The sequence below is a fragment of the Trachurus trachurus genome (genome assembly GCF_905171665.1).
Source record: "Trachurus trachurus genome assembly, chromosome: 12".
NCBI classification, from domain to species: Eukaryota; Metazoa; Chordata; class Actinopteri; order Carangiformes; family Carangidae; genus Trachurus; species Trachurus trachurus.
Genome location: NC_139908.1, coordinates 6081659 through 6096293, shown reverse-complemented (window position 1 = coordinate 6096293; position 14635 = coordinate 6081659). Strand labels below are relative to the sequence as shown.

The 14635-nt window shown below is 39.2% G+C and overlaps 1 protein-coding gene across 1 annotated transcript; it reads left to right on the top strand.

The window, feature by feature from the left end:
* The first annotated feature begins 11 nt into the window (after positions 1–11).
* Positions 12–13456, top strand: gfm2 (GTP dependent ribosome recycling factor mitochondrial 2). The gene is made up of 20 exons (XM_083983125.1): positions 12–271; positions 363–447; positions 925–970; positions 1074–1171; positions 1275–1400; positions 2123–2211; positions 3006–3094; positions 3752–3812; positions 4880–5074; positions 6215–6295; positions 6391–6539; positions 7854–7994; positions 8124–8223; positions 9111–9291; positions 9375–9451; positions 10150–10288; positions 11217–11387; positions 12041–12156; positions 12914–13096; positions 13214–13456. The coding sequence occupies exons 1-20, from the start codon at positions 230–232 to the stop codon at positions 13337–13339; spliced, it is 2295 nt and encodes a 764-aa protein (XP_083839251.1). The 5' UTR covers positions 12–229; the 3' UTR covers positions 13340–13456.
* Positions 13457–14635: the final 1179 nt, after the last annotated feature.

Sequence of the window (14635 nt, the reverse complement as noted above, 5' to 3'; positions counted from 1 at the left end):
CGCCGTGAGAGCGTGACTTTTTGACAGTGGTAAAGATGGATTTAATTTGTAGGACATTTTAAAGCCTTTTAAAAATACTTTCAGCCTTTATTATTCCTCAGTAATCTGTCTGTCTGTCTCCTTCATCCTCATTGTTATGGTGCAGCCAGTACATATAGTTCCGTCCAGGCGTCTTTTAATTAATGTTCCTCCTCCACTATGAAGCTTAGGAGATAAACAGACACAAACGATGCACTTTAGAGCCTTTGGCACATTTAGCAGGATGGTTTGGGTGAGTCACAGCTTTTACTATTATTCATTTTAAAAGTGTTTTGTCACATTTTGTTATATTAACGCCATAACAGGCTCGTTGTCCTTCACAGGGGAGGTATTTACTGGGTGCAGGGCTGCAGAGCTGCAGGTGCAGACTGAGCTGTCATGTGAAGAGACATTACAGCCTCCTCCCTGGTGCGTTGTTTTCATTACTACATGCTGATTTATTATATATAGTAGAGCTACAGGAAACGAATCAATTATTGGATTCAGTCATAAATCATACAGAATACTACACGTTAACTGGTTTATCTGTTACACATGTTTATTTATGTATTTATTAGATTGTCTTCATCATATAGTAAATGTTTAAGTTAGTTGAAACCACAACCCCAGATGTTTATACATGCTCACATGTCCTGTATTTTTTCAACAACATACATATCAGATCATATCTTGGATTAGAAGTAAGATTAACTAAAACTGTTTGTTTGAAGATCATATGATATGAAATTGGTATCTTTTTAAAGGCCAACAACTTATCTTCGAAACTGAACACGTGTTTTATTTTTGGCCAAACACTTGTGCATTAATCTTTATTTATCGCCTGAACACAGCAAGTCACAGATTCAGTCAGATCATCATCGTTGTTCTTCATCTCCACTGTTGTAGATTACGTTAAATCGTTACGTGCCGTCGTCAACCCTGACATATCCAAGTGAGTAACTACATCCTGCAGTTATACAGTATATATATACATATATATATACTGTTATTATAAATATATCAGCTCTGTGTGGACTCATGTGTTGTGTCCACAGGATCCGAAACATCGGCATCATGGCTCACATCGACGCGGGGAAGACGACGACCACAGAGAGGATGCTGTATTACTCCGGCTACACGCGGGCGCTGGGAGGTGTGTGTGTGTGTGTGTGTGTGGGTCATAATTCTTTACAAACCATTTTGTTTTCCTGCCTTGCAGCTCATTAATTTCCTTCTCACTGTTTGCTGCTTTTAAGACGTGGACGACGGGGACACGGTCACAGACTTTATGGCTCAGGAGAGGGAGCGAGGCATCACCATACAGTCGGCAGCTGTGACGTTTGACTGGAAAAGCCACAGGATAAACCTCATAGACACGCCAGGTAGATATATTATTATTATAATTATTATAACCTTTATCTAAACTCGGAAATATATTGAGGAGCAACCTCATTTACAATATAGCCGAGACAAAACACAAAACATTTGAAACATACATACCCAGTAAGCATATCCCAAATACCAAAAACTAAAAGTTACAAAGATAAATTGAAAACAGAGAAGTCTAGAGTTAAAAACAGGAGCAGTTGGAGGCAAAATAAGATGCAGTTTTGGATTTAAATTGTCCTAATGATAAAAGTGTGGTAAGTTTCAGATGGTTTTGCATAATGTTCCAGGTTGCAGGTGGCACAGTAAGAAAAACTGGACTTTCCAAATTCAGTGTTAACAGAGGAAACCTGCAGTGTCGTGTATGATAGAGACTTGCATTAAAAGATACTAAAGAGTTAATATAGGATGGTTGGGGACCAATGAGAGATTTAAATAAATAAAATCCAGTGTCTAATACGCCTGTTAGATAGCGAGGGCCATTCAACTCTAGAGTACAGGTCACAATGATGAGTGTTGTAGCTGTCGCCTGGAAAAAACCTCTGTAATAAATGATATACGGTGTCAAGTGGGGGTGGAGTTGTAGCTGATTCATGCCTGTATAAAATGAAAAAGAGAAAAGGATGATTTGTTTCTGTAAACAAATCCGAAACAAATCAACCTTTCATGAAATATGTATTATTTCCTGCTTTTTGTGTGTGTTTGCGTGTGATTGCAGGACATGTTGACTTCACACTGGAGGTGGAGCGGGCGCTTCGTGTTCTCGACGGAGCTGTCGCGGTGTTTGATGCCTCCGCTGGCGTTGAGGTCAGTCCACCTTGTTTCCTACGGTGGCCCTGAAGGCTCAGTGCACTGCAGTTTAAGAAAATATACACGCAAAGACACAAACATGCTACAAATCCAGAAAAACAACCTCATCAATTTGCTGTAAAAACTCACAACACAACAGAAGTGAAAGCGCTCCCAGACTGGTCCCAGATACACTTCCTGCACTGCAAAAACTCAAAATCTTACCAAGAATATTTGTCTTATTTCTAGTCAAAATGTAATTTCTAGTCAAAACAAATCTAATTATACTTAAAATAAGACTCACCACATTTAAAAAGTAGCTTGTTTTTAGACACTTTTTACTTTTTTCAAGCATATTCTCCACTTGAAATAAGTAGAAAAATCTGATAGTGGGGCAAGTTTTTCTTTTTTATTACAAGCACAAAAAACTTTGCTTTCACTGGCTGATTTTTCTACTTATTTCAAGTGAAAATTTGTTTGAAACAAATGAAAATTATCTAAAAACAAGTCACAATCATTTTTAGGTGATGATTCTTATTTTAAGTGAAAAGAGTTAAGTTTTGACTAGAAATGAGACATTTTGACAAGAAATAAGACAAATATTCTTAGAAAGATTTTGAGTTTTTGCAGTGTGTTGTTGTGTTGCTCACTGATGATGAAGTTGTGTTTGCTATTTCTGTCTTTGTATGAGCTCTCAGGGCCACCGTAGCTTCTCCTTTTCATCATAAACAAATGAAAGTGTAGTAAAAAAAAAAATTAAATGCAACTGTGATCACAGCGTCTTCTGTCGCCTTGACAACCAACACCAACAGGCTCAGACTCTGACGGTGTGGAGACAGGCCCAGAAGCATCACATCCCCTGTGTTTGTTTCCTGAATAAAATGGACAAACCTGCAGCGAAGTGAGTGACTCAACGGTCCGATAACGACACTGTAAACTTTTCTTCTCCTTAAAGCAGATATCAGCTTCACGGCCGTTTCGGCTAATGCTGCGTTCAAGGCAGGCTTTTGAAACCGTAAGTTACAGCTTCAAGTCACAACTACGACTTGGTAGCGTTCCAGGTAACCCGTAGCTCGTGTTTTTACCATCCTGTTGTCTGTGAAAGTTCCCTATAACGGCCACTCGTAACTTCCGACCCGTGAACTCGTACCAGATCGAACTGGTATGACTTCACAGGAAGGAAAAACACAAAGTACGAGTTTCTTTGAACGCACCATGAGTTAGCAGCCCCCGCCCTTGTCAGGCATCAATTGGTCCTCGTGCTACGTCACCACATTCACGCGCATCCCTTGGCTGCACACACAGCCCTTCATGCCGTTCTCTCTCCTCATTGGATAACACTTGTATCCCACAAGGAAAATTTTCTCCTCGGGTTACAGCAGAGCAGAGTGACGGAGAGACTCGTGTTTAGGCTGAAATACTTCATGTAAGTGATTGCTGACGGAAAATAGGACTATTTAGGACTTATATTAACAAAAACATTCCACTGATATCTGCTTTAATTGATTCCAAAATCTAACTGGAAACTTTTCTTCTTCTTTTTTTTTCCCCCCATCAGCCTGAGTTTTTCCATCGAGAGCATAAAACAGAAGCTGAAAGCCAACCCAGTGCTCCTGCAGGTAGGCCCTCAGAAAAACATCAAACTAAATCAAAAGCTTATTAAATCAATTACTTTTTAATGGGCGACTGAAATAAGCACTTTAAATATACGTATATATTTTTACAGTGCAATTTGTGATGCAGCAGAAAAAAACAAACAATACAAAGAAAGTACATGGAAAAGACCTTGTAGAGTCGTGTTGCCAGCTCATCTGTTCACCTTTATTTTTTATATTTTAATTATTATCAAGGTTTATATTTGTTCTTAATGTTTTTGTGGCTTTTATTGTTGTCTTATTTCTTTATTTTTAAATTTGAATTTGAATTTATTTATTCAGGATTGCCCCTTGAGATGAATCATCTCATTTTCGAGGGGGTTCTTCCACGAAATGATACAATAATACAAAGTCAAAAAGAAAAGAAAAAAGAAATACAATGAAACACATTACAGGACTTATGCATACACACACACTCGCACTCACACAGACAAGGCTCTCCTCACCCCAGCTAATCTACAAACAGGCCGATATCAATTTAGTAGTCAACTTACCCTTAGCAAAAAGTAGTATACTGTACTTGAAGTTCATTTTATTAAGTATGCTTGAGTATAAATATAGCAAGTATACTATGGACCATGTACTTGTAGAGTACTAGAAAGTTTAGGCCTACTAATTTAATACTTCTTCGGACTAAATTGGAACATTTTAAGTTTATAAAAGTATACTTTATAGGTATATAGGTATTTTAAGTTCAAGTATACTGCCTCAGTTTTAGTATAAAATGAGTTTACTTGTAGTACACTTTAGTAATAAACTACTTTTTGCTAAGGGTCGTGATATCCGTGCTTACAAATGGGGGAAACAAAAAAAAAGAGAGAGTTACAAAAATTACAGTTTATATGATAAAAATCTAGGAAGCAACAGAAATATGAGCAGGAAAATGAATGAGAAATAAGAATAAGACAAAAATAAAAAAATAAAGAAAAGAAAAGAATATAAAGAAAGAAAGAAAGAAAGAAAGAAAGAAAGAAAGAAAGAAAGAAAGAAAGAAAAGAAAAGAAAAAATCCTCCTGACTCTTGTTTGGCAGATTCCCATCGGCAGCGGCCGGAGCTTCGCGGGCGTGGTCGACCTGTTAACCAATCAGAAGCTGACCTGGAAGCCGAGGTCCATGGGAAACGATGATGACGGTGGACGAACGTTTGAAAGCAAAACTCTGGACCAGAATGAAGAGCCTGAACTCCTGCAGGAGGTGAACGAGGCCCGGGCGGCTTTGATCGAACAGGTAGACGACGTTGTCCTCTTGTTAAAGGGATAGTTCACCCCAAATTCAAATTTCACTCATTATCTACTCACCCTCATGTCGACTAAGGGCTGGGAGAAGTTTCAGAGTCCTCCGTGCCTTCTCTGAGTTACAGGGGGGGTCCGCGCAGCAGTATTTGTCCATATAATGTAGGGGTGGGAGAAAAAAATCTATTCACATAAGTATCGCAATATCTTTTTTGACGATTTTTAAATCGATTTTTTTTTCAAAAATCGGGGGAAAAAATGTTTTTTTGAATTTTTTTTTTTGAATTTTTTATAGATATAAATAAATAAATATAATATATTAAATATAAATATATAACATTTGTTAGCCTTTTTTTACATACAGAGAGTACAGATTTTGAACAGGGTTATAAGGGTATAAAGTTCACTTTATAATGGAGTATGTTAATTTATAGGCTCCTACAGTATTTGTGTGCAGATAAATGTTAAAAATGCAGACTAAAGATCGAGAGAATCGGCAATATCGTAGAATCGCAATTTAAATCGAATCGCCATCCAAAAAATCGTAGAAGAATCAAATCGGGAGAAAAGCGTATCGTCCCAGCCCTAATATAATGGTTGTGAATGATGCTCACTTTTCTTCGTCCAAAAAGACACACCAAAAAACATCCAAATACCTCCATGCTGCTCGTCTGTAATGTCCCTCTTGTATTGAAGCCCCGACATGAGAAATTGTTCCGCCGGTCATTGCGCTGACACAGGAAGAGCAGTGAACCAAGACACTGGGAGCTTCCGCTACAAACAAGCCTAAAATATAGACTTATTTAATTTTTTTCGGAACAATTTCTCATGTCGGGGCTTCAATAAAAGAGGGACATTACAGACGAGCATTATGGAGGTATTTGGATGTTTTTTGGTGTGTCTTTTTGGACAAAGAAAAGTGGTGTCCATTCACAACCATTATATGGACAAATACTGCTGCGCGGACCCCCCCGTAAATTCTCCCAGCCCTTAGTCGACATGAGGGTGAGTAGATAATGAGTGAAATTTGAATTTTGGGTGAACTATCCCTTTAAGACGGTCACGGATCTCCTGGATGTTTTGTTTTGTTTTGTTTTGTTGTTTCTCCAGCGAGTGTTTCTCTGTTCCCACGCAGGTCGCCGACCTGGACGACGAGTTTGCTGAACTGCTGCTCACAGACTTCGGTGATAATTTCGACGCCGTTCCTTCGGTGAAAGTGAGTAAGAGGAAGTCTGATCGACCGGCGTAGAAGCCTGGAGGTCAGTGAACACAACACAGTGAGTGAGTGACGTGTTCCTGATGTGTCTGCAGCTGCGTGAGGCCGTGCGCCGCGTCACTCTGGCCCGTCGAGGCGTCCCGGTGCTCTGTGGGAGCTCGTTGAAGAACAAAGGTGTTCAGCCTCTTCTCGACGCCATCGTCTCCTACCTGCCCGCCCCCAACGAACGCCACCACGACCTGGTGTGAGTGAGCTTTTAATGGATATAATAAATGAGCGCAACATTCAGACAAATAATAATAATCATAAAAATTACAAACTTATAATAGGTATAATACAAAAAAAACTGAAATTACACATTAAAAGCAGTTTAAACTGAAAAATAATGAAGCTCAAAACAGAAAAAAGGTGCAATATTAGAATATAAAACCATAAAAATAAAACACAACAGTGGAGGTTGAATTAATTAAAAGCAAGTCATTAGCAGATATATTGTTTGATAGTTCAACATGAGTTATATAAGTGTTGACAAAATGCAACAGTTGAATATTAATAGCAAAGAAGGTGCAAAATGACTAATAAATGAACATTTATGCAACCTCTAATTTTAGAAGGTGCTATATAAATAATAAAGTTTATATTGTTCTTCTTCTCATTGTCATTATTTATTATTATTAGTTGTATTACAGTACAGTAAATTGTATTTTCTACTATTTGCATTCTGGTGCAAGTACCTCTGCACTCTACTTATCATTTTACATTTGAAAAAGATCCAAAAATGAAACTCAAAATGACTCAAAAAAAAAAAAAAAAAAAAAACTGTTCACAATTAGTGATAAATGGTAAGAAGATTACAAATGAGTGAGAAGTTAAATAATGCTGGAAGTGTCCTTTTATTAACATGATATCAGTATGTAAATGTGTTTTTATATATGTATTTTGTACAGGCGCTGGTACAAAGACGACCTTTGCGCTCTGGCCTTTAAAGTTCACCCACCACGACCTGGTGTGAGTGAGCTTTTAATGGATGTGAATGAGCTCGACTGATTTTATAACATAATAATCATAATAATTACAGACTAATAATAGGTATAATGCAATAAAAAATTGAAATTATACCTTAAAAGCAGAAAAATAATGAAGCCCCAGAACAGGAAAAAGGTGTATGGAGGTTAAAAAGTACAACATTAGGATATAAAACCATAAAAAACAACAAAAACAACAAAAAATCTTGTTTGATATGAGTGTTTAAGTTATGTTTTTTTTATTATCTTTTACATGGGATAAAATACAACAATTTAATCTTAATAACAAATGTATTTATGCAAACCATGATTTCAGAAAGTGCTATGCAAATATGTGAATAAATATGCTACATAAATTTCCCTATTTTTGATTTTACATTTGAAAATAGTAAGAAAAATGAAACTCAAAGATAAAAAACAGTTAATAATCAGTGATAGTAAATGGTTAAATAATGCTGGAACTGTCCTTTATTAATATGAAACATCAGTATTTAAACATGTTGGTCCCTGTGTTTTGGACTCTGGTCCCACAGGCGCTGGTACAAAGACGACCTTTGCGCTCTGGCCTTCAAGGTTCTCCACGACCGGCAGCGCGGCCCGCTGGTGTTCCTCAGGATCTACTCCGGGACTCTGAAGGCTCAGACGGCCGTTCACAACATCAACAGGAACAACACGTACGTACGACGGTACACGCTTCCTCCTCTGCAGATCTGGTTTGATGCAGATCTTTTCATGTGACTGACTGACCTTTGTTTTGTTTTATATTTTGTTTTATTTTATTTTTACCTCCCTGTCATCTGCAGCGAGAGGATGAGTCGTCTTCTGGTGCCGTTCGCTGACCAACACGTAGAAATCCCCTCGATGTCGGCAGGAAACATTGCACTGACTGTCGGACTGAAGCAGGTACATCATCACACACACACACACACACACACACACACACACACACACACACAGACACACACAGACACATACTCATTCCTTATTTGCTATATTAAAGGAATAGTTCACCAAAAAAATGAAATTCAGTCATTAGTGACTCACCCTCATGCTGATGAACACTCCGGAGTAGTTTTTTATTTCTCAAAGTGCATCTGGAGACCCGGGAGGCCGGTTCGTAGTCCAACCAAAACTTTATATGAGAGCCTACACAAAAACGTCCATAAAACTACACAAAAACCTTGTAATATTCCTCCACTCTGCTCGTCCACTGCAATCCAAGTGTCCTGAAGGGAGATAGTCCAGAGTTTACTGGAAACGACGTCATTTAGGACATTTTTACAGCCTAAAAAGTCCTGTATTGAATTTGCCTCGGGTGCGCTCTCGCGTTCAGGCGATGCGATGACCGGACTTGCCTAAATGACGTAGTTTCGGGTAAACTCTGGACTATATCCCTTCTGATATTTTCTTCAAATGAAAAAAAAAAGAAGAATGAAAAGAAAAGATAAAAAATAATAATGAGGAAGAAAGAAAGAAAAAGGTGATGGTGGGGTTAAAAAGAAGAAAAAAAATCAATACAGGACTGTTTAGGCTGTAAAAATGTCCTAAATGACGTAATTTGAGTAAACTCTGGACTATATCCCTTCAGGACACTTGGATTGCCGTGGACGAGCAGTGTGGAGGAATATTAAATGGTTTTTGTGTAGTTTTATAGACGTTTTTGTGTCTGGCCCTATTTTTCTCATATAAAGTTTTCGTTGGACTACGAACCGGCCTCCCGGGTCTCCAGATGCATTTTTTGGTGAACTATTCCTTTAACAACTTTCTCCTTTTTCCTCCTTTGACTGCAGACAGTCACAGGCGACACCATCGTTTCCTCCAAGGCCTCGGCAGCAGCTGCAGGACGCCGGGCCCAGACCGAGGGGAAGAAGAACAAAGAAAACTCGACGACCGTGGTGCTTTCAGGGGTCGAGGTCCCCGACCCCGTCTTCTTCTGCACGATAGAGCCGCCCACCATGGCCAAGCAGGCCGGTCAGTGGCACACAGAGGAGATTTTAGGTTACACAAAAACTGTCTCTATCTGTTCTTATTTTATTTTTTATTTTCTGTTTAAGATCTGGAGAACGCACTGAACTGCCTCCAGAGGGAAGACCCCAGCCTTAAAGTCAGAGTCGACCCCGATTCTGGACAGGTAACAACAACAACACATCACTGGACGTTTTATCCAAACAGAGCTACATATTATAAAACAAGTCGACTAAAGTTGGGCGGTAATTGGTAATAAGGTATCCCGCGCCATCTTTAAGTGATAATTCAACATTTTTCCATAATCCCTATAGTTATAGGAGTACGTTAATTACCTTTATTTGTCGGTGCATGTTGTTTTCAGAGAGAGGTGCAGAGACACGGTGCACGGTACTTTCAGTTTTCCCTAAATTAAAACTCCAAAACGCTCTCGTGGAAAAGTTATTATTTCATAGGGTGGTGCAGGTCACAACTTATCAACGAGAGCGTTTTGGAGTGTGAATTTAGGGAAAACCGAAAGTACTGTGCACCGTGTCTCTGCGCCTCTCTCTCAAAACAACATGCACCGACAAATAAAGGTAATTAACGTACTCCTATGACTATAGGGATTATGGCAATGGGTGAATTTGCCAAAAATGTTGAACTATCCCTTTAAAAAATAGCAATGGTATCAGTTTCATTTCCGTCATAAAAAAACAAAACAATACACTCATATAGGGGTCTGATATAATATTAAATATAATTTATGTGATGCCTAAATAATGAATGTAAGTCCAGCAACTACATATGTGTGGTTGAGTTTTCAATTTTACTCCACTAGATCTTCTTCTGTTTTGTTATTGTTTCAATATTCTTATGTGTTAGACCGTCCTGTGTGGGATGGGCGAGCTGCACATCGAGATCATCCACGATCGGATCAGACGGGAGTACGGCATCGAGACTCACCTGGGACCGCTGCAGGTGGCGTACCGCGAGACGGTTCTCCACGACGCCTCGGCCACAGGTACAACCAACACAATAACACACATCTGAGAGGAAGATGAGGACCAGTGGTGTAGTCTAATTTCTTTTAGTGGGTAAACTGCTTTTTAGGTTGTATCACTGGTGGTTCTCAAACTTTTTTACATCAAGGACCCCAAAATTGACACAAATTAGACCACAGACCCCCATTGGACAAAATTTTGAAGCAAACACCAGAAATACACAAACAATCAATGTACGTTTAAATTAGGTGTACATTTTTTTAAAGATTATAGAGAAATTTCTGGAAAAAAGTGGTACAATTTCTCAAAAAAAGTTGAAACATTTCTAGAAAAAAGTTGTAAGATTTAAAAATAATAATAATAATATTAAAATAAAAAGTTTCAGATTTTTCAGAAAAAAGTGTTAACATTTCTAAAAAAAAAAAAAAAAAGGAAAAGTTATTTTAAAAATTGAGAAAAAACTGGTAAAATGTCTCAAAAGAATTCTAGAAAAAGTGAAAAAGTTTTAAGATTTCGCAAAAAAATGTAGAAAAATTTCTCTCTCAAAAAAGAGGCAAACAATAGGAAAGGGGTCAAATTTATTGAAAAAAATAATATCAAGTCAAAAAGAAAAATTGAGAAGAAACTGGTAAAAATGTCTCAAAAAAATCTAGGAAAAGTGGTAAAATTTCTAAAAAATAAATTAATTAATTAAAAAAGTGATAACATTTCTGAAAGGGTTAGTTAAAAGTTAAAAAATTCTAGGAAAAAGTGGTAACATTTCATGAAAGAGTTGGGGGCCGCCTTGAACCCTGTCAACCCTGTCACTTTGAGAACCACTGACTGTTGTACTGGGGGTATACTGAAATATTTATGCATTTTCAGTGGGTATACTGAGTGTACCTGAGTATCACATAGACTACTACACCACTGATGAGGACATAATAACCATTGGTTTTCCTCCTGTAGACACACTGGACCGGACCGTCGGAGAGAGGAGACACGTGGTGACGGTGGAGCTGAGCGTCGGACCGGCGGACGTCTCCGCTGAAGTAACGTTCACAGAGGAAATCAGGGAGCAGATCCCACAGGAAGTGAAAGAGGCCGTGGAGAATGGAGTGAACAGCTCATATCTTCAAGGTAACACACACACAAACACTGAATTATAAATACAAAGCAGGCAGAAGAAGAAACAAGATGATGATTTCAAAATAAAAGCAGATTTACAGCCTCTATCAAACAGGAAGTCCCTCCCTTCCTCTGTTACAGTGTTAAATGAAGACAAGACTGGCTTTATTGTTTTTGCAGAACATTGAAGTGATGAATTTGTGCCTTGTGGGGAAAAAATGTGTTTTGTTTGCACTACTGAGATATCACAAGTAGGGCTGCAACTAACGATTATTTTCATTATCAATTTAAACGATTAATCGATTAGTTGTTTGGTCAATAAAATGTTAAAAAATGTTGAAAAATGTCAATCAGTGTTTCCCAAACCACAAGACGACGTCCTCAAATGTCTTGTTTTGTCCACAAACCAAAGAGAGACAAAGTTTATTGTCATAAAGGAACAAAGAAACCAGAAATATTCACATTTAAGAAGCTGAAATCAGATAAATTTGACTTTTTTTCTTTAAAAAAACTACTCAAACTGATTATTAAATTATCAAAATAGTTGACGATTAATCTAATAATCGATTATTGTTCGATTAATACATTTTTGCAGCTCTAATCACAGGAATGAGATGTCTTGTATAAGGACTGAGAGACTGAGTGGTGTCTGTTTACATCGTCAGGCCCGTTGCTAGGTTACCCTCTACAGAGTGTATCTACACTGATCCAGAGCGTCTCCATGGAACCAGGGACGTCGCCGGCCATGGTGTCCGCCTGTGTGTCCCGCTGCATGCTGAAGGTAAAAAGAAAAAACAACACAGGTCCTAAACTGTAAACGTTAAAGGGAAAGTTCAACATTTTGGCAAATTGGCCCATTGCCATAATCGCTATAGTCATAGCAGTAGGTTCGTTACCTTTAATTGTCGGTGCAAGCTGTTTTTAGAACGGCGGAGCAGAGCCGCGAGCTGCTCAGAGCTACGCTACGGAGGCTAATTGGGATTTCTTGGTTTCCCTCATCAAACTCATCAAATACACAATCCAACAACTCCACAACGCTCTGGTGGACAAGTTGTGACCTGCACATTCACCACGCTATGAGATAATAACAGAACGTTACCAGACAGAGTTGTTTTAGAGGGAAATACAGAGACTGCTTGATGAAAAACTGCCCTCGATGGTAACGTGCATCAGCGGTTTTGCATGAATTCACCTCTAAAACAACTCTGTCTGGTAACGGTGTGTTATTATCTCATAGCGTGGTGAATGTGCAGGTCACAACTTGTCCACCAGAGCGTTTTGGAGTTGTTGGATTGTGTATTTGATGAGTTTGATGAGGGAAACCAAGAAATCCCATAATGAGCCTCCGTAGCGTAGCTCTGAGCAGCTCACGGCTCTGCTCCGCCGTTCTAAAAACAGCTTGCACCGACAATTAAAGGTAACGAACCTACTGCTATGACTATAGGGATTATGGCAATGGGCCAATTTGCCAAAAATGTTGAACTATCCCTTTAAGAATTCATGCCTGACCTATTATTGGATGTTTTCTCTGGACGTAGGCCCTGAGGCTGGCGGGGGGTCAGGTCCTGGAGCCCGTGATGTCCCTGGAGGTGACGGTCGGGGAGGAACACCTCGGCTCGGTGCTGGGGGACTTGGCCCAACGACGAGGCACCGTCCGAGACATCCAGAGTCGCCATGACAACAAAGTGCTGCTAGCGACCGTGCCCTTGGCCGAAATGATGGTGAGCTCGACCTTCCGATATCTACACATGTTGTTTGTCGCTTTTTGGTTTCATTTTTCGCAGTGAGAATTGATTTTTTTTTTACTATTATAATCACACGTGTTTTTCTTCATAAAGGGATATTCCACCGTCCTGCGAACGTTAACCTCCGGCAACGCCACCTTCTCCCTGGAGCTGGACAACTACGAGGCCATGAACCCTCAGGACCAGAACACGCTTCTTAAAAGAATGACTGGACTGTAGTGATTCCTGCTGGGACTGCAGTTTCCCCTCTGAAATCAGCACTTACGGATTTAAAAATGAAAAAAAAAAGATGTTATTTATAATGTGAGAGAAAATAAAATCATGTTCTTTGTTAGATGTAAAATAAATATGCAAATAATTACCTCATAACCTTGTTTTTCTACATGAAACAACACGTTTTTCATTTAAATTGATCAACATTTGGGGCTCAGGTGGTTCACTTATTGGAGCACAAGTCAGAAAAGCAACCGTTATGTTAGCTAACGTTGTTGGCATTGTTAGCCAACAGCAGCTACGTGATAGTTTGTGCATGAAAGCAAAATAACTACAGGTCTACAGGTAGATGTTGTACAATAATGTTGGTACAACCTATTTAAAGCAGATATCAGTGGAATGTTTTTGTTAATATAAGTCCTAAATAGTCCTATTTTCCGTCAGCAATCACTTACATGAAGTATTTCAGCCTAAACACGAGTCTCTCCGTCACTCTGCTCTGCTGTAACCCGAGGAGAAAATTTTCCTTGTGGGATACAAGTGTTATCCAATGAGGAGAGAGAACGGCATGAAGGGCTGTGTGTGCAGCCAAGGGATGCGCGTGAATGTGGTGACGTAGCACGAGGACCAATTGATGCCTGACAAGGGCGGGGGCTGCTAACTCATGGTGCGTTCAAAGAAACTCGTACTTTGTGTTTTTCCTTCCTGTGAAGTCATACCAGTTCGATCTGGTACGAGTTCACGGGTCGGAAGTTACGAGTGGCCGTTATAGGGAACTTTCACAGACAACAGGATGGTAAAAACACGAGCTACGGGTTACCTGGAACGCTACCAAGTCGTAGTTGTGACTTGAAGCTGTAACTTACGGTTTCAAAAGCCTGCCTTGAACGCAGCATTAGCCGAAACGGCCGTGAAGCTGATATCTGCTTTAATGACACAAAAAACAAGACTAAGTGAAATGTTCAGCTTTTATATTCTGTCGATGCACGGAGCGGCCATCTTGGATTGTTCCCTGTCTGTTTCCAATTTGTAATTACAACTATAAGGGGTGTTTTCCTGATGTCATTACATAGCCAACTCAGAAAATCCGACTGTCGGCTCTAATAAAAAACCCTAAGCTAATAGACATGCAAACCATCACAAGCTAACAAAACTGTTGCAATTCCAACTCCAAACTGGAACGCAGCTTTAAGTTTCTCCAGGTTTCATAATACTGTCATTATGGATGATTTAATGACGCAAAAATAAGACTAAGTGTCTGATAACAGTGTAATGTTGAGCTTTCTTATCCACCATTGATGC